The sequence below is a fragment of the Camelus dromedarius genome, chromosome X (assembly GCF_036321535.1).
Source record: "Camelus dromedarius isolate mCamDro1 chromosome X, mCamDro1.pat, whole genome shotgun sequence".
Taxonomy (NCBI): domain Eukaryota; kingdom Metazoa; phylum Chordata; class Mammalia; order Artiodactyla; family Camelidae; genus Camelus; species Camelus dromedarius.
This window is the reverse complement of record NC_087472.1, coordinates 103,243,969-103,268,790: the sequence shown is the minus strand read 5'-3', so window position 1 is coordinate 103,268,790 and position 24,822 is coordinate 103,243,969. Positions and strand designations below refer to the sequence as shown.

The 24,822-nt window shown below is 41.6% G+C and overlaps 1 protein-coding gene across 4 annotated transcripts in view; it reads right to left on the bottom strand.

Moving 5' to 3' along the window:
• CLTRN (collectrin, amino acid transport regulator) overlaps positions 1-24,822 on the bottom strand; it is a 40,435-nt gene that overhangs the window by 14,473 nt on the left and 1,140 nt on the right. For 3 of the 4 annotated variants that reach the window (XR_004134553.2, XM_031445849.2, XM_064483390.1), the window contains exons 2-4: positions 19,746-19,920; positions 12,681-12,766; positions 2,599-2,712 (exon numbers count right to left, since the gene is read on the bottom strand). Coding sequence is in view for 3 of the 4 variants with exons in the window: in XM_031445849.2 (XP_031301709.1) it covers positions 2,599-2,712; positions 12,681-12,766; positions 19,746-19,920 (375 nt within the window). In the remaining variant the exon portion in view is untranslated. Of the gene's footprint in view, positions 1-2,598; positions 2,713-12,680; positions 12,767-17,211; positions 17,271-17,590; positions 17,722-19,745; positions 19,921-24,822 lie in introns of those variants that run through there. The other variant, XM_031445851.2, reaches the window with a different exon arrangement.

Below are 24,822 nucleotides of genomic sequence, written 5' to 3'. Positions count from 1 at the left end.
TAATGAACCCCACTACCAAGGTATAATTCAGAGTAAAATGCAAAGTTGCTCTGCATTCTTATTCTGTCTACCTGGTTGGTTAGCACTCAGGCTAATTAAAAGTTCTAGTTCAGTACAAACTATATCTCCAACCACTGCTGAAATCCCCAATAGGTGTCAATCACCATGGTTATCTTCCAGCCAAGATTGGCCTTGAATAAGGTCAGGTCTTCACAGTAAATCTAAAACAGACATCTTAGAACTGGTCTGTCATCCCTTCACTTAATTCCATAAGTGTGGATATTCTAGTAGAGGGGAAAAAAAAATCACTGGATGTGGTAGCAGTATCCCTGGGTTCAAGCCCTCACTATTTTTCTAGCATGGTGACCTTAGCAAATCAATTAATTTCCCTGAGCCTCATTTATAAACCAGGGATAATAATAATTACTCAAAAATGATTACTGTTGATACTAAATGCCACAAATGCATCAGAACATGCCTTGTGAACTAGAAAGTATTATGCAAACATTAGGTGGAATGAGTATTATTTTGTCCAACCACATAGATTCTTCAGCCTTGAAATTCCTATTGCCTGCCCTCTAGGTACCATCTCCTTTCTTTCCACTCAATCCTTCCCTCGTGGTACTGTTTCCTTTATTTTCATACACTCCTGATGAGCCCTATCTATTCCCTGATATAAATTATCATTCTATTAGCCATCCTTGCCCCCTAAATAGCTCCTCCTCCCAGGGTCTTTGAAACAGACATTTTGTTGTGAACATATTCATCTACATCCTCCACCTTCATCCCAAATACTCACTCCTCCTCCTCACATTAACTGAAGCCTGGTTTAACCAGAGTGCCTTCATTTACCTTGTAACCGTCTCAGGTCACAGAGCTTGAATAAAATCCCCTTTCTCATAAAATACAATATTCCTAATTCTTGCTCCCTAGGTGGTGAGTCTTAACAGTATTCTCAGTGGCAGAAGTGCAGAAACAATTTAGTTAAAACCGTCTTGTTAAAGCAGAATAAATTATTTACCATTGGTCTAGATCCTCAATGCATTTGCTTCAGCAAGAAACATAGATGATTGTTCGCACAAAATCATTGGGTATTTGATTAAATACTTGTTATCTTAAATGTTAATATTTTACAAAGAGCAAGAGTTCTTTCACTAGATATTTCTCTTTGGTAAAGAGTTTAATACGCATTTCAGTAACTTGTAAACCCTTTGTAAGGAGAGTTGCTTTGTTTCACTCTTTCCTTTTCAGGAAATAGTTTATTTTGTGAACTCGTTCTTCCTATATACCTTTGCCCAACACCAGTCATGCGTGGGATTCAAAGTTTTGACACAAATAAAGTACACATTAATGGAAATAAAAACAAATGGCATCCTCTGCTTCTGAGAAGTAAAGAATACATTTCACTTTTGAAAGTTTGTTATGATCCCAAGGAGAGGAGGAGGGGAACTGTCAGGAAAAAATGTTTAAAACTTGAAATGGGCGAAAAATATCACTGAGTGCCCAGCAAGCTGACTTTTCTGGACAATTTCCACCTTTGTCTTTGAGTTATTTTGCAAATGTATAGGCTGTTGAAAACTGATATAATGTAAATGATTCTTGTCCACAGAAAATTAAGGAGAATTATGTCTGGTGAAACACTGCCTGATGGATAGCCTGGGGCATCTCTTCCTAAATGAATATCACCATTCCTCAATTCCTATATTTGTGTGCTTCCTTGAAGTCTCCTTTGAACCGGTTTTAAACTCTTACTAGTTTCCTCATGAATTAATGAGATAATAAAATCTTTGATAGCATTTATTTTTAATTTGTTTGAGAGTCATGATTTTCCTTTTTCACCCAAAAAGTATCTTTTAAAGGTAAAGACTGTACAGTGACTAAAGGCAAGACCTTAGAGACCCAAAAAATGTGAATATTTTTCTTGATTTTTAAATAAAAGTCAAAGATATGAGTTGTCCCTCAAAATGCCTTACATTTAATCTTCTCAACAACTCTGAGAGAAAAATACCATAATTATTCCTGTTTTATAGATGATAAGAGGAAGCAAAAGGAGGGGAAGTAACTTATCTATATTCAAATAGTGAGCAAGAGGCGAAGCCAGAATTAAAAACCTAAGCATTCAGACTTGAGACTGCATGTGGTGAACCATCACACAATAGTGCCGTACAAGGTGTTCTTGTCAGAGAAGACAGTACTAAACATTCTTGGTTAATATTTAAACCAGGGCTTCTCAACCACAACACTGACATTCGGGGTCGAATAGCTGTTTGCTGTGAGGTGCTGTCCTGGGCAGAGTGGGATGTGAACTGCATTCCTAACTTCTACCTACTCAATGTTGGTGGCCTCCCTACCGCCACGCCCAAGAACTATACAACAAAAATGTCTCCAGGCGTTGCCAAATGTCCCCTTGGAGGTCAAAGTGCCCCTGGAGGAGAACCAGTGATCAACACTAATTCCTACTACAAACCCACAAAATGAAATCTTTGACATCTTAATATATAAATCACTGTGAAGCAGAGAGAATTCCTCAAAAGCTAAGAAAACAGCTGAATTAATCAAGTTGATTTACCAGTACAAGGCATATTCAGCAGTGATTACCTTATAGCTGACTGTATCTCCACAGCAGGAAGGGTGTGATTTTTTGAAGGATCTGTAACCACAAACCAGAATGACACCCGCTGGGTTACATTGCAAAGTAGGACGTGGGAAATCCTGCAGATGATAAGAAAAAAATGCATTATAAGCAAATATGAAATTGCATTAGATATTCCACTCTAACGTTATTACAATCTTAAGAGGTGTCTTAGTTACAAATGAAATCATTTCTACCATTATGAAAAAATTAAGAAGAAAATAATACAGAAAATTTCCTTTTATTTCAAAATCATACGCTGAGGGATCATTCCTTAAATAAGGAATCCACAAAAAAGACAAAAAGAGAATGACTCAGAGGGTGTTAGGTATCTCACTGCCCATCACCTGTGAGCTGATGGCATCCCCACTTCCTCAACATTTGGGTACCTCTGATAGAGAAACCTTTTGTGTCTCTGCATCAAGATCTTTTTAGTGTCCTCCTCATTCAGCCATCCACCTCTTAGAACCAGACAAATCTGTTGCTTCCTCTGTTTGCCAGACTTTCTGCCCCTCTCCCACTCCAGGATTAAGGCTGGTCCAGTAACACACCTCCAAACCAAAGTGCTATAATCATTTACCAGCAGGCTTTCAACACTATTTTTGTGGTTACCTGCTTCCAACTGTAACTGGAAATGTGACTCATTCTATTCTATATACCTGGATCACCAGTAGATATGACAAGAAAGAAATGGCATTAGTGTTCAGATAGAGAAAATCTGTATATAAATGTATGAAGCAGGAAAACTATAGGAGAGTTCACATTAAACCAAAGATGTCAGGGGTAAAACATAAATCCTGACTGCCTTTCACCATGTCCTTAAGAGCAAAATTGCAGTAAGTGACGTTAGCAATCATTCTAGAAGAATAAAACACACATCCCCTTTACCAATACAAGTAAATTTGCTCTTTCCTTAAAGGAGCATTCAAGTGCATTATGCTCATTTTTACAATCATGAAAGAGAGGGCCCATCTGTGAATTTTCTGTAATTTTCAGACCTGGTAGAGAGTATTCTATTTTCTCCCTTTCACGTCACATGCAAAGTCAAGGCACTCCTAGGCCCCTGGGCCCAGACCAAGCGCGGGGCGGAAGTGGGAAGCAGGAGGTTCCCCGCCTCAGGCAGCACGGGCGCCCGCGAGACCCGGATGTCCGCGGGGCGCTGCATCTGCGCGCGCAGGACCCCGTGCCCGGACGGCCTCGAGGAGCCGACGCCCTGTGCGCGGGGCTTACAGCCAAAGCCAACCGTCGCCCTCGCCCTGTGCGCTTCGCGTCTACGACTCCGAGGACGTGCGGAAGCCGAAGCCCCTCGAAGGCCCCGCCGCCGCCGCCGCCGCCGCCCCGCGATCATGGGCAGCTACCTGAGCAGCTACCTGAGCAGCTACCTGGGCACAGCCAAGGCCACGCAGCCGCTCCCCGCCCGGGAGCGCCGGGCCCCGCGGCCCAGGCCCGCCCTCAGCACCAGCCGCCTGCCGGGCCCCGATCACTGCCCCATCGTGTGCATCCGCCCGGTCCTGAGCGACAGCCCGCCCCCTGCCGCCCCGCCCCGCCGCCGCGACCACGACGCGGCCCGCCGGGCCCTGCTGCCCGAGGCCTGGAGGCGCGTTCCCAGCGGGCCGCCCCTCCGCACCACCGTGGGGCTGGATCTTCTCGGCCGTCGCAGGAGTTACCCGTGGGCCGCCCGGAACCCCCGCCGCAGCCGGAGCCTGGTGACCATCAAAATCGCCCCGCCTCAGCACAGAGGGAGCATCTACTGCTGTCCCCCCGCCCAGGAGCAGCCCGACCCCTGCGCCAAGGAGACCGTGCTGAGGGCCCTCAGCCAGTGCAAGAAAGGGAAAAGGAAGTTCGACGGGCCGCTCTGGTTTGAGAGCCCCGACCCCAAGAGAAGCAGTCAGAGCCCGGAGCGCAGGCTGTCGGCCTTCCAGCCCGTGTGGAGAGATGGCGTCGTCCGGTCCTTTGTGCCCAAGACTGGGCCTCTGAGAAGCTCCAGCTCCCAGTGCAACCGCGACTGAGAGGAGGACACTGACTCGGGCCTGACTACCCCCGGCCCCCTCGGACCCCCCCCCCCGCCCATCTCCCCTGGGCAGGACCCCCAAGCCCAGAGCCACCTCTCCCACCCTGCAGAGCCCGCATTCAGGAAGCACCGCTGAGAGCCAACCCTTTGCCTCCTCCTGCCCACCCGCCCCTCCTGCCTACTCCCCAGAACACCCTTCTCGGGAAGGGATGCTCTCCCTTACTGCCCAGTTTAGAGTTTAAAGGTTGTTCTTTGTTTAAGTAATAAAAATTGTTTTATTAGCCTAGAGATTGTCATTGTCTTTCTTTCAAAGGTTCAAATAGTAGGATTTGGTCCACACCATGGTTTCTCCACCCTGGCACAGCAGGGGCCAGGTAATTGTTTGTTACGTGCTGCCTTCTGCATTGTAGGGTTTTAGCAGAATCCCGGGTTTCTATGCTCTGGGTGCCAGGAGACACCCACATGGTGACAATAAAACACATTTCCAGTCATTGCCAGATATTGGGGGGGGGGGGGGTGAGGAGGTGCAGAATGACACGGGTGCAGAACCACTGAAGGACAGTGCCCTCTACTGGCAGAAACAGTCAAGCTTGGTCTTCCAAAATGTGCGGTTTTCAAAGACAGATGAACAAAACAAGGTGGTGTGTGCTTGGCAAAAACACTTCCCCCGTTTCGTAGAAAGCTGTTGGCTGTGAACGACTCATGTTTTTGGCCTTATCAATAACCAGACAATACAGATTTTTTAAAATGAGCTACTCATTTTACCTCTTCAGCTTGGCGAAAAGTAAAAAGTTAAATAGTATCGAGTGCTGGTAAAGATGCAGAGAATTGGGTTTCTAGGCTGTGCCGTGGGTGTTAATGGGCTCGGCTCTTTGGGAACAGCATCTGGAAGTGTTTGCTAGAACAGAGTGTGGCTGTCACAAACACACACTAACACAAACACACACACACACACACACAACACACGCACCGATTACTGAGGATGTTCTTGATAACACCCTTTGTCAGAGCAGAGGACTGGAACAAACCAAATGTCCACCAGTACGGGAAGGGATAAAGTAAATGAGGTGTGTGCTATCCAGGGTAAACTAATCCACAGATTAAAGGAAAGACAGAGCCCGGGGTTTCTCTACAATTAGCTTTGGGCCAGATAATTCTACGTCGGGGATGCCCTGAGCACTGAGGGATGTTGAGCAGCAAACCCGGCCTCTACTGACTAGACAGCATCAGGGCCACCTCCGGGAAGCGATGATCAAAAAGTCTCCAGCCGTTTTCAAATAACCTCTGAAGGACAAAAACCACCCCGGGGGGAAACTACTGATCTAGAGTTACACTTTCTCTTTTATAAAAGGGCAAATCTCAAAACTACACTGTTGAATGAAGAAGATGGGAAGGGGCATATTAGGGATAGCACAAGGCATGTATAGAAATTAGGCAAATACAAAGTGACACTGCTGGCATAACAGAGGAAGCCAGAAACCAGGTAAGAGATCATCTGGACGCTTTGCCTGTATTGTTCTTTCCATCGAAAGCCTCTCTAAATGCTGTTCAAACATGAATTTCATGGCACCCCTCTTTAGAGACTCAGAGAATAAGCTGTAAACAAAGCAAAGTCCCTTCTCCCTCCCTTGGAGCATGCTTTCTGAGGGGGCGGAGACAGAAGGTCAATACCTAAATAAACAAATACACACACTGGCAGGTGGGGAGATGCTCTAGGAAGGAAAACAGAGCTGGAGGACGGATGCACACAACTCCATCAACACACTGCGGCCCCAAATGCTTTCCTCTCCCCATCACCATGGAGCTCCGCTGTCCCTTACTACGAATTCAAGTTCTTCACTCTGTTTCCATTGGGTGGCAACTCACACTTTACCGTGGCACCTTGGCAAATAAAATGAAAATATTTTACCCACTTAGAAATAAAGAGTTCCAAAGTATTAAAATTGTTGCTGAACATACTCAACCCAACATTTCAATAGAGACAGTTACTGTTGGATATAACAAGCCCTAGACTAAAACTCTAAAAATCAAGCTTCTGTTTTGAAGTCTACTACCTACCACTTGCTAGACTTGAGACAAGGCATCTCACTCTACATGAGTTACTAGAAAGGGCTTAATGTGTCAATGGGGGTACTGTTGGCATTATGAGTAGGAAAGTCCTTGTTACGTGGGACTCTCCTGAGCTTAGCATCACGTGATTATCTCTCATCGCCTCCCTGTAAATGCCACGGCACCCTCAGTCAGAGATATAACCCCACAACACACTACATTTCTATATGCTACCTGCACATGCTATGGGCATGAGGTCAGTACCATACACAGGTGAGGCACACCTAGAAACGTCTTCAAAAGTGTCAAGGTCATGAACAACAGGCAGAGCAGGGTCATCAAAAACAAAGGAAGTTGCAGAAACTGTCACAGACTGGATCAGACTAAAATGGAGTAGGTTTTGGAACAGAAAAAGGACATAGGTCTTTTAAAAAGGAGATCAAAAAGTTCCATAGTTTAATAGTATTGAACCAATGTTAACCTCTTAATTTCGATGTATCGATCATGGTTATTTAACAGAACGGCATTAGGAAGCAGGTGATGGGTCTAGAGCAGAGTTTCGCAGCCTCATCACGATTACCATTTTAGGCTGGATAACCCTGGCTTGTGGGAGGTTTTCTATTCTTCTGTAGCAAGTGTAGCAGCCTCCCTAGCTTCCACACACTAGATGCCAATAGTACATCCCACTGTGAAAACCAAAATGCGTCCCGACATTTCCACATATCCTCGGGAGTGGTGGGAGGACAAAACCCCTGCAGGTCGATGACTGCTGGCACACAGAATCTCTCTGTGTTATCTCTGCAATTCTTTTGTAAATGCATATGTATATAATATATATATTTCAGATTTATACGAACACACACACACATACACAGAAATACAGGAGCAAAGCAGTTATTTTTAAAGTTTCCTGGACATAACAAAATGCTCTATAAGAAAACAAACAACCGAATCCAAAAACAGGCAGAAGACCTAAACAAGCAATTATCCAACAAAGACATACAAGTGGCCGGTAGGCACATGAAAAAATGCTCAGTATTGCTAATGATCAGAGAAATGCAAATCAAAACTACAATGAGGTATCACCTCACACCGGTCAGAACGACCATCATTCAAAAGTCCACAAATGATAAATGTTGGAGAGGGTGTGGAGAAAGGGAGCCCTCCTGCACTGCTGGTGGGAATGTGGTTTGGTGTAGCCATTATGGGAAACAGTATGGAGATTCCTCAAAACACTAAAAATAGATCTACCATATGATCCAGCAATCCTATTCCTGGGCGTATACCCAGGAGAAACTCTAATTCAAAAAGACACATGCACCCCAATGTTCATAGCAGCACTGTATACAATAGTCAAGACATGGAAACAGCCTAAATGTCCATCAACAGATGACTGGATAAAGAAGTTGTGGTATATTTATACAATGGAATACTATTCAGCCATAAAAAGAATCAAATGCCATTTGCAGCAACATGGATGGTCCTAGAGATCATCATTCTAAGTGAAGTAAGCCAGAAAGAGAAAGAAAAATACCATATGAGATCACTCATATGTGGAATCTAAAGAAAGGAAAAAAAAGGACACTAGTGAACTCATCTACAAAACAGGAAAACAGACTTGCAGACATAGTAAACAATCTTATGGTTACTGGGGAAAGGGGGTAGGAAGGGATAAATTAGGGAGTTTGAGATCTGCAAATGTTAACCTTATATATAAAAATAGATTAAAAAAACAAACTTCTTCCGTATATCACAGGGAGCTATATTCAATATCTCATAATAATCTTTAATGGAAAAATATGAAAACGAATGTATGTATATATACTCATGGCTGGGACATTGTGCTGTACACCAGAAACTGACACATTGTAACTGACTGTACTTCAATTTAAAAAAAAGGCAATGGGTCAATAATAGTTCTTACTGGCTTCATTGATAATATATCACAAATACAAATGTACTTTGAAGATAAGAAAGCTGTATTAAACTGTAAGATACTGGCATCCATCAGCATAATGCTGGTCTTAATAATTATGTCAAATTTTAAAAAATTAGTTATGTTATGATGTATTGAGTATTTATCAGGGTATCTCTCATTCTACTGGTGTCTTAAGAAGCACCATTTCCATCATTTCTCCAAGATTCATGTTAGCAAAAAAGGTGCATAGTCTTAGCTGCTCAGGGTTTTCCTCAATAGAAGAATACTAGTATCCGTCCTACATGATGACTCGGTCAAGAAGAGTCACGTCTAAGATTTTAAGCAAACAAAAGAGTAAACGTGTCCTCTACAAACATCACCTGTAGAAATGTAATCACAGAGATGTGTTTACATTTTGTTCAGATGTAGGCAGTTGAACTAGGAACGGGTAAGCCCACTTCCTATAGTAGCAAGGGTGTGAGGAAGGGGCCAGGGACAAGCACACCCTGCTTCTGGAGACAGCTGCAAGGCAAAGGCTGCAGAAGAAGATGGAGACACCCTTGGGTGCTGCAGCTTTCTCCTTGTTTGGATGATGCTTTGAGAAATGAACCGATGTCTTGGCTACCACAAGAGTAAGAAACCGAGGTCCAACAAGAGGTAAAACCCAGGCAGTGGGGAGCTACTCCTACCATGGCCGTTCCCGCCACGGTCACCGGGAGAATACCCACCCAGGGGACTAAGCTGCGACAAGAGGGAGAAATGGGTGGAAGGACACTGTCTTCTTGTGTCCACCGTACCCCACAGACAGGCTCCTGGTTTCAGAGCCGAGATGTTAAGCATGCTTCATTCACTCACAAATGTTTACTGAGAACTAACAATGATTAGCCAATATGGCCAGGGATGGGTAGGAAAAGAGCCCTACTGCAAGGGCTTTTAGATTCCATGGCCCTGCCCATAAGTGCCAGGTCTAGAAGTTTAGTGCCGTTAAGACCCCTGAAGATCAAGGTCACAGCCTCTGAGCTCACCAGAAGATTGAAGCCCAAATGCAAGCAAAAACTCCCGAGATGCCAGCATCTGCCCTCAGGCCTCCATGCCTCGTCTGAGAATAGACCCAGGACAGTGGGGAGGGCAAAGGGCTTCTGGGTTTCACGTGGCTTGTCCACAGTCTTTGTCAGGAGGGGCTCTGATCCCTGCCTTGAGTAGGACTTCACAGTCTTCAAGCTTAGAACAGCCTTTTAAGTTTTATCAGCTGAGCGTCACCTGGGAGACTATCAAACACTCTGTCCATCTGCAACACAAGAATCTCCGGGCCCTGGGGCTTCAGGGCACGGCTCAAGTCTGACCTGCACTGTGAGCCCCTGTGTTCCTGAAGTGTGGCCCTTGTGCGCCCTCAGTAAGGGATTGTGAGAAGAATGGATGGATGAATGAATTAACAAAATGGAGTAATGAACTCCATTGATTTTACTCACTGTTTCTACATTATTCCAAAAGAGTCAAACTGACGAAGTAAATTGGGCCAGCGCTGCAATAATAGAAAAGAGAGGCAGGAAAGGAGGGAGACGACTTCCCTAAAACTTTGTTTCCCAATCAGAAATACTCAGACAACGTAACAACACAGAAAACTCTCCAGTATAAGAAGACGTCTGAATATAGTGTAGCTAGGGGTAGCCAAGCAAAGGTGTACATGTAAGGAAAGTTGGTGCTACAGGAAGTTACACGAAGATGGACTGTACAGATTTCAGTAGTTAATTTACTTAGCGCCCAAAAGGTGCAAATTCCTCCCATTTATAGATTATGCACAACTAGCATGACTTCTTCCATGGTCTTTCTTCCAAATGTGACCTCAATGAAAGCCACTAAGATCTGCACAAAATGGGAAATTTATCAGCCACCAACACTTATTGAACCAACCATGTCTTTTGAAAGAATGTTTTGATGTAAGAAAGAAACTAAAATGCCTAAATTTTAAAAGTTCCCTTCATAAGAAAAAAGAATCTGTTACAATGTATGGTGAAGGATGTTAACTAGAAGTACTGTGGTGATCATTTCACAGTATATAACAATAGCAAATCATTTTGTTGTTCTCCTGAAACTAATATGATGTGGTATGTCAATTTTGCCTCAATGGAAATAAATAAACTGAAATGCCATTAGCACGACTTGAAGAGAAATCCTATATTTTCAAGATTTGTAAATATAGATGGGTCTGTTGGAATTCTTTGAATTCACTTGAATAATAATTTTGTCTGACTACTTTACAAAGGAACAATATTTATGCACATACAAATTGCTGTCAGCAAATCGGTAAAAAGGCAAAAATGTCCACCTCCTTTCCTCGAGTGTGGGGAACCCTGGTCTGAAGGTAATTCTCTCAGAACTGGCTCCCGGGCCGTTTCCCGTTTCCCATCCCTGGCGCCAGACAGGGCCAACTGCCTCCCAGGGGAGGGAAGAATCAGGCTCTTGTTACTGGAAATCAAAGGACTAAAAAGGGGCCGGGCTGCTCTTTTACAAGCACAAGACCGTTAATCCCCTTACCATGGATACAACAGCGTGTTGTTCCTTCTCAGATCACAAGACTTATCCCTGCATATTTAGAGGAAGAAACCCATTCCATGCCCCCCACCATTTAACTCAGAAACACAACACTGTGCCTGGGTCACACTTCTATCCCCCCAGCTGAATATGATAAATTATCCCCAAAAGCCAATATTTGAGTAAACTAGGCAGGTAAAATCTCAGTTTAATGGGAAAAACAGACTGAAGTTTAAGTTCATATTTCCCAAGATACTACTTTCAACATTTAAAAAGTCATCTGTAGTGACCCAGGAAGAGTTGAACTGAGGCAGGTACCACCAGACACTGTGGTAACATGAAGCTATTTAACACCTTATGATCTGGCACCTACCAACCTAAGCAGTCGGAAGCTGCAGACAGCACGCAGGGCTGGGCAGATGTGTGAGCCTGCCCACACAGGCCCTGACCGTGCGCTTAGCGTGGGGAGAAGCATGGAAACAGGCCTGCTGTCGGAGGGCAGGCCGGCTCCTCAGAGAAAGGGAACCAGTTTCTTCTTCCCGCTCACCTATCAGATCCACCATTTCACCTCCAGAGAGGAAGAGTGATGGTGGAGAGTAGAGAGAAAGCAGGAGCGTTACCCTAATCATGAATACAGATGGAAGGAAACATCCCAAATAGGGAAGGTTCCTCTGAAGGAACAGATAAAAGTGTCTAACTATTCAAAATTGTCCTAAAGCTTTTAAGAAAATAAATGCAGTGCTATGATAGGTACCAACAGTGGGACGAACTCATACATATTTAAGTTATTTTCAAAATGAGTGCTATGGACTTATTTATTCCCTTCCCACCCAAGTTCATCTGTTGAAGCTCTAACCCCAAATCTGACTGTATTTGGACACAGGGCCTGTAAGAGATAATTACAGTTAAATGAGGTCATTGTGGTGGAGCCCTGACAGATAGGATTAGTGCCTTCATACAAAGAGAGACCATAATGCTCATTCTCCCCAGCTGCCTCTCCCTCAACAAAGAGATCACGTGAGCACACAACAACTTGGTGGCACCTGCAAGCTGAAAGAAGAGGCTTCAGAATGAAACCTACCTTGCCAGCATCTTGATCTTCAACTTCCCAGCCTCCAGAACTGCCTCCAGAAACAAATTTCTGTTGTTTAAGCCCTCTAGTCTGTGGTATTTTGTTATGGCAGCCCGAGCAGACCAATACAATGAGAAAAGAATTCTTCTCTTTCTATCTTATCTATGTATCTATGTATCTATGTATAAGAGGAATTTGTGTAAAATAAAAATGTAGAAAGCTTATGACATGTAAATACACATTTTTTATATTTATCTTCACAGTGCCTATTGAACGAAGAGCACTGTTTCAGAAGATGATATAACCATAAGGTGAACATTATAAAAAATTTTTTAAATGTTAAATTCGAATGTGGATCCCTTAAAAATGAGATTGATAAATTATTTTCAAGATTGAGCTTTGACTTAATGTACTGCCTCAAATAATACTGCCAATAATCAATTAAGACTTTCCATTGTTTACTTACTCAGTTGTTTCTCTGTTAGGAACTTTTCTCATGGAGAAAGCCACCATTGCTTTGAAGAGATATTCTTCATTTGTATCCCAGGCATACTGAAAGAGAAGTAAAACTGAGAATGTAACGTCAAGAGGCACAGGGTAAAAAATGATCCACTGGACTCTAATTGTGGCCACAGTGGTGTTGGGATGTGTGTGTGCGTGTGTGTGTGTGTGTGTGTGTGTGTGTATCTGTCTATCTGTCTCTCTCATCTTTCTTATATACTAATGACTGGAGACCCATGGTATATCATGTCACCATAATGTTCAGGATAGACTTTCCTGGGTATTCTATTGTTTCAAGAGTAGTGTGTTTCCCACTGCATTATCTTCTTCAAAACTTGCAGTATTACTAGCCAGTCAACAAATAGGGCATTTGGACATCTCATCCTGGACATCCTCAGTGGTCGGTTCCCTTCCTTTCTGTCTGTCTTCCATCATAAACTGACTCCCCATCTCAGCTCCCTTTCCTTTATTAATATCAGTACAATTTTTCTTTTTATTTTCTTAGCTGAAAGCTTCAGTTTATGTGCATGTTATGGGCTGAATTGTACCTCCCCTGAAGAAATGTATATATTAAAGTCCTAACCCCCAGTACCTCAGAATGTAACCATATATGGAGATAGTGTCTTTACAGAGGTGATTAGGTTAAAATCAGACTATTAGAGTGGGCCCTAACCCAGTATGACTGGGGTCCTTGTAAGAAGAGGAAATCTGGACACAGACACGCAGAGAGGGAAGACATGTGCAGACACAGGGAGAAGACGGCCATCTACAGGCCAAGGAGACAGGCCTGGAACACATCCGTCCCTCACAGAACTCAGAAAAAACCAACACTACTGACACCTTGGTCTTGGATTTCTGGCCTCCAGAGCTGACAGAAGAGAAATTTCCATTGTTTAAGCCACCCAGTCTGTGGTACTGTGTTACAGCAGCCCGAGCAAATGGAAGTGGCTGACCCCAGATTTTAGGTGTGTAATCAAGTATAACTGGAGAAAGTCACAAAACGGTGTGCTGGCTTAACTCTAAATTCCTGATGGCCTACTCCCAAATTGTCTGGGATTCCCTTAGGATTCTCCATTGGTTTTCTCTCTCTCGTGGTTCAAAACAACTATTTCAAACCTCCTTCAGTCCCTCCCAAACCTCAGTGTTTTCCTTCACACCTCACTCTCATTAGACACTCTTGTTTCATAATTTTTGGATACATCTCAGAGTCATCCATTTAAACTCCCCCATCCTCCTGACACCAATACAAAACTTCCTCCACAGGCACACATCTTAACCACATCCTCTCCCAAAGGGCCAGATGTGGTATTTCTCTTCCTGTCAATGGCTGATCCACCCACTTCTATTAGGATAGCTTCCATTAAGCCCTTCTCAGGATCTAAACAGTATCAGTTTCCCCCTCTCTTCTGTGTATTCAATGCTGAAGGGAGCCCGCCCATAGACTTTAAACTATGCTCAAGTCTTTCCCATTAAACCAACAGCAAAACCTTTTTTGTGGCTGTGTAGTATTCCTGTGTGTATATGTGTGTGTGTGTGTACACACCATAGCTTTTTTATCCAGTCATCTGTCAATAGATATTTAGGTTGCTTCCATGTCTTGGCTATTATAATAGTGCTGCTCTGAACAATGGGGTGCATATACTTTTTGAATTAGAGTCTTCTTTGCGGTAACATGGATGGACCTGGAGATTATCATACTAAGTGAAGTAAGTCAGAGAAAGACAAATATATGATATCACTTATACGTGAAATCTAAAAAAAAAAAATGACACAAATGAACTTATTTACCAAACAGAAAAAGACTCACAAACAGAAAACAAATTTATGCTTACCAAAGGTTAAAGGGTGGGGAGGGATAAATTAGGAGTTTGGGATTAGCAGACACAAACTATTACATATAAAACAGATAAACAACAAGGTCCTATTGTATAGCATGGGAAACTATATTCAATAGCTTGTAATAACCTATAATGAAAAAGAATATACGTATGACTGAAATATTATGCTGTACACCAGAAATTGATATAACATTGTAAATCAACTATACTTCAATTTTTAAAAATTAAAAATAAATAAACAAAAAACCCCTCAGCAAAACCAAATCACTTTACTCACTCCTCCTTCCCCTACCTACTTCTCTCTCTCTCCTGCCCTTCACAGCCAAAATTCTTAAAGTTGTCCATACTCTGGTCTTTACATGTTCACTGCCCACTTATTCTTAACCTCCTCCACTATCGGCCTTCCCGTTCCGCCACACCACACAGTGGCTCTCTAAAGTCACAGTGACCTCTGTGGTGCTCAACACAATGAGCATTTTTCAGTCTCATCTTGCTTGGCCTCTCAACAGCATTTGATGCTCTCGAACACTCCCTTCTTCTTAAAGCACTTGCTTCCCTTTGGTGATACAGCTTTCTCCTGGTTTTCCTCCTGCCCCTCTGCCCCCTTTGCAGGTTCACCGTCTTCCACCAGGGATTGAAGTTTTAGAGAATCGCAAAGCTCTATGCTAGACCCTCTCCTCTTGTCACCCTCCACTTTCTCCCTCAACACCATCATCTACTCCAGGCTTTCATTATCACCTTTGTGCCAATGATGCAGGAGTGTCTATCTCAAGCCAGCTCTGTCCTTGCCTATTTGACAGTAACACCTCCAACTCAATAAGTCCAAAATTAAAGCCATGGTTTTCTTGTCAGTACCCGGTTCTCTGACTCATAAATAGGCCATCATCCATCCAGTTGCATAATTAGAACAAAAGCTTATCCTTAACCCTTCCTTCTCCTGTCCCTGCCATCCAGTCCCTGCAGCTCTCAAATCCCTTCACTGCTCTCCCTCCACCAAAACGCTGTACTCCAAACAGCCACCATCTCTCACCTACCCTCCTCCAACTGCCTCCTAACTGGTTCCTCCTTTCTACTCTAGTCCCCTTATCTGTCTTCCACACTGTGGCCAAAGGGTCTTCCCAACACTAATTCTGTCATGATGTCTCTCCCATAAAACTCCCACTTGCTTTAAAGATAACATCAAAACTCCCCAACACAGCCTGCATACTCTTTGGCCTGAACCCTCCTTCCTCTCTAAGCTCGTCATGCGCTACGGTCCTCCTCACTGCTCCAGTTCCAGACACCTCAGCCTTCCTTCCATCCCTCACTCTCACCAAGCTCCTCCCTGTGACAAGCCTTCACACGTGCTGGCCGTTCACTCTTGTTTTCTTTGATCCCCTGGTTCACTTCTACTCATGCTTTAGACCTCACAGCAAACGCCTGTCACTGAGGCCCCTGATGAGGCCCAAGCTCCTACGTACTTCTTCCTGGAACACTTGGCTGAGATTGCACATTTGCATTTGGTTCAGTAAATGTTTAATGGACAACCAATTCTCCCACTACTATAAGCTCCACAAGGCCAAGGAAGCAGGGATTTTGCCACAGTGCACCCCCACCAACCAGCCTGGTGCCTGCCCTCAGAGGGTCCTGGGATCAACAACCCTCTGTACCGGCAGAGACCGGATTCTGCAGTCAAACTGCCTGGGTTCAAACCTTCCCTCTGCCCCTTGTTGACTTGAGAACTTGAGTAGGTTAAAGTCTTTGCAATTCAGTTTTCTCATCCATGTAATGAGAATGGGCATATCTGTGCCACGTTCCTTAAGGGGCTGTTGTGAGGGCTACATGAGCTAACGTGAGCAAAGGGATCAGAAAGGTCCCAGCTAGAAAGTAAACTAAGTTCTCAATGAAGGCTGCTGGTTATAATGACTATTCCTCATTGAGTGAACAAAATTACACATTAGCGGACTGGCCTGCAAACTCAACACTTCTAAGTTTCTTTAGCATGCTTTTATCCTTTCTAGCCTGAGTCATCTTACTATCGCCTTCTACTGGTGAAAATGCTCACAGACCACACCAAAACTGAAACCAGAATTACACACCATCTTATTAATTCAACAGTCCTTACCGTTCCTATAGCTAGCTGAGCCCCATGAGTGTTTCTTTAACTTCAATTTCATAAGCATATATTTCATGTTGTTACTTTGATATTTGAGAAGAATTGAAGAAACTTCATGTTAGAATTGGAAAATCTTGTGCTATGAAAGATCTCATGTGGGTGAAACATGCCCTCTTTTCAACGATGAGAGATCTGACTGACAAAATTCAAATGACAACAACAGTGAAGAGCAGAGCCCAAGCCAGACCTGAGTGCCTGACTCAGGCCCCTTTGCTCCACTACACTAGGGTGAAACGGTTAGGCTCACAAAATTGTTTTGGGTGAGACAAAACTTCCTATATTTCCTAGCATACACTGCAGATTAAATAATTTAGGCAAAATCACTTCATTAGCAATTTCTACTTTACTATAATTTTCTTTTTTGCTTTAAGAAAATCCCAGATATGAGGTCTTGAGAAGTAATCCAGACAAGCTGAAGATAACTCTGCAGAGAGACTCATATCAGAGAAAGCAGTGTTATTAGCAAAGAAAATTTAAAATGAACATGCAGGTTCTTCACTTACTGCTTTATCTCCCAGAGCTGTTCTGATACTAAGTCTCACTTTAAAAGCATTTTCTCCATCTGTCAGAGAGGAAAAAAGAGAGAGTAGTATATGATGATAAAATCTGCCAAAATGGAGCCTGATAATCCTAATATTTAATGCAACTTAAATCAACAGAACCCAGAACTACAATTAAACTGCCCCAAATACTCCTGAAAGTTTAACTTCAGTCATTTTAGGTGGTTGAAATTTCTCTTTCAAACTCATAACACATTCACAGGCTCAACTTTCAAGCCACGACACGGTGGCAGATTTAGAAAAATAAAGAGGCCTTTCAGTCAAAGACTTGTCAATCATTTAGAAAACTGTTAATCTATTTTAAGTTTCAAGGCTTACGTACCTGGCTGACAGAGTTCAGCATGAATAGCAGTCACCAGAAAAAAGAGCAGCCACAACATTCTTTCAAAGTGGAAAACACAAGGCAAACGGAGGGAAAAAAAATCCACCCTCCACTTAAAGCTGCCTTAGCCATTCTGTGACCCGGATTAGAATATCAGACAAACGAGCAAGCCACCACCTAAAAGGTTTAATGATTAACCCCCATCATTTGGGTTAATACTTTGATAGAAGCAGCTCATCTCCTGTCAGTTATTTACAAAGAAAATCTGTTTGGAAAACAGATTAGTTGTCCTTTCCAAACTCTACCTCCAGAGAATATTTTCTCTGCTGACTCAAAAGTCGGAATCCTCCCCCGGCCCCTTCTCCTGCTGTTGTCTGGTTAAACGCACGGTGGAAATTGGCCCTTTCTGGAGGTTCTCCTTGGCATCAACTTTCCATCTTTTCAGGGCTGAAATATCTGGCTTATAGATACGCTATCTTCATTTAGGAAACAAACATCACTCCCTTCTATCTCTGGTGAACAAAGGACACCCTTCCAAGACTGGCCTCCTCTGACTCTCACCTCCCCAGGTAAACATCCAGGAGCGCTTCCAATGCTAAGGGAATGGCTCTGGTCAGCCCTAAGGTCTGGTAGTTGTGTAACATCAAAGTTAACGCGGTAGAGCAGTGCTGTCCAATGGAACATTCTGTGATGGTGGACATGTTCTATACCTGCACTTCTCAACATGTGTACAATATGCACGACACGGCAGCCACCGGGCAGAGGTGGCTGCTGAGTACCCGAAATGGGGCTAGTGCTGCCAAGAAAGAGAACTGTTCCTTAATTTAATTTGATGTAAGTAAAAAACAGTGGCTAAACAACTACACTGGTCAGTGCAGCTACAGAGCAGTCATTAGGAGTGACCTACCATGAACTAGTTTCGCTGGATTATTTCTCTAACCCTCAAAACAGCACCTCACAGTTGCTGTGCTACAGTCATCTTACATATGAGGAAACCCAGGATCCGGTGTTTAAGGCACTGGAGACAACAGAAGGATGGAATGGGTGCCACTTTACCAGCCTGGATGCCTTATACTTGAACACTGTCGCCACCACACTGAACAGTACTGCGTCCTGGGTCATCAGGGGTCAACAGTGAAATTGTAACGAAGCTCAGAGATGCGCTGGGGTCAAGGTAATGAGCGGGAAGAACCTTCCCCTAGCGGGCATTCTACAGGTGCCAGTCAGGCCCCGCGGCGGGTCCATGTCAGGGCTTTCCCTTCCACCACGCTGCCTCTTCATGAATTCAGTCCCCAAATTCCACCTTGTGGCCTGAAAACCATGGACGGAAAAATTAAACTGGGTGACCCTGCTGTTAAATAGAAATTTTGGATTTTTAAAGCAACAAGAAGAAAAATCTCGACAACTACACTTCTGCAACACAGCATATCATTTGAGGGTCAAATCATTTCCCCCTCCTAGTGAGGGTAACAGTCTATCACAGATGACCCATTTCTGTCAGCTAACTCCACCTGAGGAAGCTTCTTCTCATCCCCTTCACCTTGGTTACAAGGGCACAGAGTCAGGAAGAGTCGTACTAGACAGAGAGGCGGCCAAAAGTTAACTCAGTCATTCCAGCAATTTCACTATTAGGTGAAATGGAAATTGCCTAGAAGGAACAGCTCATGTAACTAACCCCTGAAAGTGAAGTCAGACTAGATGAAGTTATCTTAGGAAATGTTAGACTAGATAAAGGCATCTTGGGGGAAAAAGCCAATAGATAGAGATTATAACAAAGCTGATTATCTGCATCGAGGAACAAAGCCGTGTTAGAGAGAGAGAAATCTGATTCAGCTTTCCTTTGGCCTTAAAACTTCATGAAAGTATCAAATGCTTCTCTTTTGCTTTTACTTAGTCACTTATGTGACTAGGATTGAAGACAGTAAAATAGTGAATTGTAGTGTAAGCTAAGCATTTGAAAAGAGAAGAAAATCTCTTCTCTTTTGAATTATGGTTTCTCAATGTTTGTTGTATCTTTTTTTAAACAAAAGAAAAAAAGAGCAATAGCAGTTCTGTACAGAAAATACAGAGAGGCAAAAAGAGAAAAGTATAAAAGACCCACAATACCACCAGCAGGGACAACCAATGTTAACATATTTTAATAGTTGAAACACACCTTCCTTAGCCTTGGACCTTCTTGTGTTTCTTGTGTGATGCTGTTGTTTTGTCTCATTGTAGCAGCACTATCAGAACAGGGTGACTTCCCAGGGGCAATCACGTGGGCCCTTGTCTTCTTCCTCAACCCAGTAGGAACGCTGCTTCTCCACAGGATCTGGTGAGTCACTTTAAATCTGGTATGTCGTGAGATAAAAGTATCCTTTTATTCCTGGTTTACTGAAAATTCCTTTTAGCAATAATTAAGTTTTAATGTTATCAACTGCCTTTTTGGCATCTATTAATCTAATCATAGAGTTTTTACCACTTGGCGTATTACGTTAAAAAATTTCTTTACATTGATCCAACCCTTAGATAAGCTCAGTTCAATGATTTCTAACATGCTTCTGGACTTAGCTGCTGTGTTTTTCTTTTAGTTTTTAAATCTATTTTCATAGAAGACTATCATTTAGGTTCCTTTTCAAGTTTATATATTATTATTATATTACCATCTTGAAAATGGTTTAGAAAGATTTCTAATATTGTCTATGCTTACAAATACTTAATCTTTCTCAGTTAATATGAAAATATCTGTGGCTAAATTTCCTTGGGGTACTTTTCAGCCATAAAAAAGAGTAAAATAATGCCACTGGCAGCAACATGGATGGACCTAGAGATTATCATACTAAGTGAATGAAGTAAATCAGAAAGAGGAACAAGTATCATATGATATTACTTATATGTGGAATCTAAAATATGATACAAATGAGCTTATTTACAAAACAGAAAGAGACTCACAGACATAGAAAAACTTATGGTTACCAAAGGGGAAAGGGAGTGGGGGAAGGATAAATTAGGAGTTTGCGATTAGCAGATATAAACTACTATATATAAAACAGATAAACAACAAGGTCCTGCTGTATAGTACAGGGAACTACATTCAATATCCTATAATAAATCATACTAGAAAAGAATATGAAAAAGAATACAAATATATGTATAACTGAATCACTTTGCTGTACACCAGAAACTAACACAATATTGTAAATCAACTATGCTCCAATAAAAAAATTTTTAAATAAAAATAAAAAGTTGAGGCTACTGTTGCCATGAGCAATACAAAAAGCCCTGAATCTCCAGGCACAGGAAAAAAGAAATTGATTTCCCTGTGTTTTTTCATACTCCACAGCACTACTGCAAAGCAGTTTCTCGGCACATAACGACTGATATATTGCCCTGGAGGGTAAATTAAATATGAAATCACGTGAAAAGAGAACACGTGAGTAGCTCTTTTCATTCACGCAAGATGCCTTTTAATGTTCATCAGAGCTGTAAACACATGTGGGGGACATGTTTGCTCCATTTACCTGCAATAAAACAAGAGGTAGGGAGGACTAATGTGGCTTTTAAATTTTGACCCTGATTATTCTGTTTCATTGTCACAAACAGGTTTTAGTAAACCTGTAACACTTTGAATACTGTGAGCTTTCTTTTTTTTTTTTATCTTTAAACATCTTAGCCATCATTACAAGTCTATCTTAATTATCACCTCCTTTGAGAAATCTTTCTTTTGTTTTTGTTACAGATTTTTATTTATTATTTTTGGTAGACTGGTCCAATCGACTTTTTATTCTCTCCTTGTCCTTGTTTCCATAGCATTTTGTTCACATTTGTACATGCATGTATTTCCAACATGATTTGCTTTTGGGTCCTACAAATTTTAAGTTCCTGGAGGGCAGGGACTATATTTGGTTTCATCTGCATTCCTCGTGGCCCATAAATATTTGATGTTTTAATCAAACTGAATTGACTTCTTTGAATCACCGCCTGGCATTTTAAGGAGTTCGAGACAGTGGAAATGAAGTATCATGAGGTATGCTGCAATTTTTTTCACATTCCCAGCCAGAGAAAAACAACTCCCAGTATCTCTGGTAAACAAGGAACCTTAGTCTTTGGAAAATTTTTATCTCCACTCCCATACCTTATGCCCTTTTTAAGATGAAGAAAAAAATCTGAAGCTATGATATTCGAAAGGCTCATCACATTTTGTAGGTTAATCAACAGCCATAACCATTATGGACCTTGTCTTTTTTTTTTTTTTTAACAGGGTAACATTTTTCTAGTTCCGAGAAAGTTAATCACTACCATTTGGAAATAGAGATTAATTCAGGCATACTGAGTGAGTGTAATTCTGCCAACCTTATATTCCTAAGGTAAGAATTTAAAGGACAGTTTTGTAAACAGAATGCACGTGTACCTGTCTGCATATCTCATCTTGTGCATGAAGACCAATACATTAAAGTGGGTCCCAAGTAGAATGTAGTTTGGTGCAGCCACTATGGAAAGCAGTATGGACATTCCTTAAAAAACTAAAAACAGACTTGCCATATGATCCAGCAATCCCACTCCTGTGCAGATACCCAGGGCGAACTCTAATTTGAAAAGATACATTCACCTCAACATTCACAGCAGCACTATTTACGGTAGTCAAGACATGGAAACAACCCAAGTGTCCATCAACAGATGAATGGTTTAAGAAGATGTGGCATATACACATAATGGAATATTATTCATCCATAAAATAGGATGAAATGTTGCCATTTGCAGTTAAAAGGATGGACCTACAGAATATTATACCTGTGAAGTAAGTCAGACAGAGAAACACAAATATACGATATCACTCACATGTGAAATCTGAAAAATAATACAAGTGAATCTATATACAAAACAGAAACAAACTCACAGACACAGAAAACAAACTTATGGTTACCAAAGAGGAAAGGGAGAAGGGAGGGATAAATTAGGAGTATGGGATTAACAGATACAAACTACTATACATAAAATAGGTAAGCAACAAGGATTTACTGTATAAGACAAGGAACTATATTCAATATCTTATAATAACCTATATTGGAAAATAATCTGAATATATATAGATATAGGTATAACTGAATCACTTTGCTATATGCCTGAACCCAACACAATATTGTAAGTCATCTGTACTTCAATTTTTTAATTAATTAATTAATACAAAAATGTTTTTTAAAAAATGAATCCCACATAGTATAAGCAAGACTTTACTGACATTTCTTCCTGGATGTTTAATGCTCTAAATGTTGCTTAAGTGTTGTATTAAGAGTTCTCTCATCGTTCTGGCAAGTCATGATTGATTTTCTAGGCTAAAATTACTGCAGCCATACTCTATGGAGTAGTATTTTCTAACCTTAATCTTGTATTTGGCTGCCAGTTAGTGTCACCCAGTAATGTTTAACACTGCTGATAGGTACCTCCTTTGCCGATCTTTATAAAGAGGTGGAGGGAACATGTACCTTTTAGGTTAGATGCTCTCGTCTTCATTAACAGAATCTTAAACTATCCTTGTTCTGGTTGATACACAAAGCATACAAAGTAGTCAATATATCAAAGTTTCTGCCCTTAAGTTTTGGCCAGTGACAGTGACTTGACCCTTCTACTAACTGAAATCATCAAAAACTTATAGTGATTGACACAACATTGTAAAATGATTATAAATCAATAAAAAATGTTAAAAAAAAAAAACTTATAGTGAGAAATGTTTCTGAGGACTGCCTAAAAGATGTGCATGTCAGACCTGTATTACTACAAATCAGGGATGCCAGATAGGTTGCTCCAACTACTCATCCATCCTCCATCCACAACAGACTCTATCAATCTATTACAGAACATTTTCCTCCTGAGCCTGGACTCAGTCACAAAACTTCCCAATTTGGTTATTCAGTCAGTTGATATGTGAGTTGAAATTTACTTGCCATCATGGGGAATGATGATCTAAATGCTGACCTGAATAAAGCTATACCACTGACGGCCTGTGATCTCAAATGAATAGGAGATTTTGGGTGGTTCACAGAATTGATTTAGTGCTCTGTGCTTTGTGATTGTGGCAACGGTTTATGTTGAGGGGATCTTTATGAAATTCTTTATGACATTTGCTTCCTCCTTAGTTCATAGTATCATCATGATCAGGATTTCCCCTTGGGACTAAAAATCAAGAAAAACTGTGCTTCTCAAAAACAAACATGAACCTGGAAGGCATTATGCTAAGTGAAATGAGTCACACAGAGAAAGACAAATACCGTATGATCTCACTTAACATGTGGAATCTGAAAAACACACAAACAAAACCAAAAAACCGACTCAAGGATACTGAGAACAGACTGGTGGTTGTCAGAGGCAGGGGAAGGGGGTGGGGGTGGGTGAAATGGATGAAAGTGGTCAAAAGGCACAAATTTCCAATTATAAAACAAATAAGTCATGGGGATGTAGTATACAGAATGGTGATTACACTTAATACTGTGTTGTATATTTGAAAGTTGCAAAGAGAGTAAATCTTAAAAGATCTCATCACAAGAAAAATAATTTGTAAATATCTGTGATGCTAGGTGTTAACTAGATTTATTGTGGTGATTATTTCACAATATATATAAGTATTGAATCATTATGTTGTACACCTGAAACTAATATAATGTTATATATCAATTACACACCTCAACTTAAAAAACAAAGAGACCTAGTGGTTACCAGTGGGGAGAGGGAAGGCAGAGGGGTAATATTGGGGTGAGGACAAGCGGTACAAACTAATATGTATAAAATAAGCTACAAGGATATACTGTACAACACGGGGAATATAGCCAATATTTTATAACAACTATGGAGTGTAACCTTTAAAAATATGAATCGCCATATTGCACACTTGTAATTTATATAATATTGTACATCAACTATACTTCAATTTGGAAAAAATATACATATATTGAAAAGAGAGAGACCAGCACTTACCGAGTGCTTATACCTTGTCCACCTATAATAAGCCCCCTTACCACATCTTCCCTAATTTACTAATCATTTCTTGTCCTATCCAAGCCCAAGTTGAGGAACTTCAGGCTACAAGCTCCTTGCAATTTGTCTTGTGACTGAAACATAGTATTGCACAAGTAAGATTTAAATGAATGAATAACTGTATGGCTGATGGAAAGTGCCCTTCCTCTTCAGCCCTTCCCCATTCAGAGATTACTAGACAGGATTTTTAAAGAAAGTTGGTAATAACCTCTTCACTTTTTTCT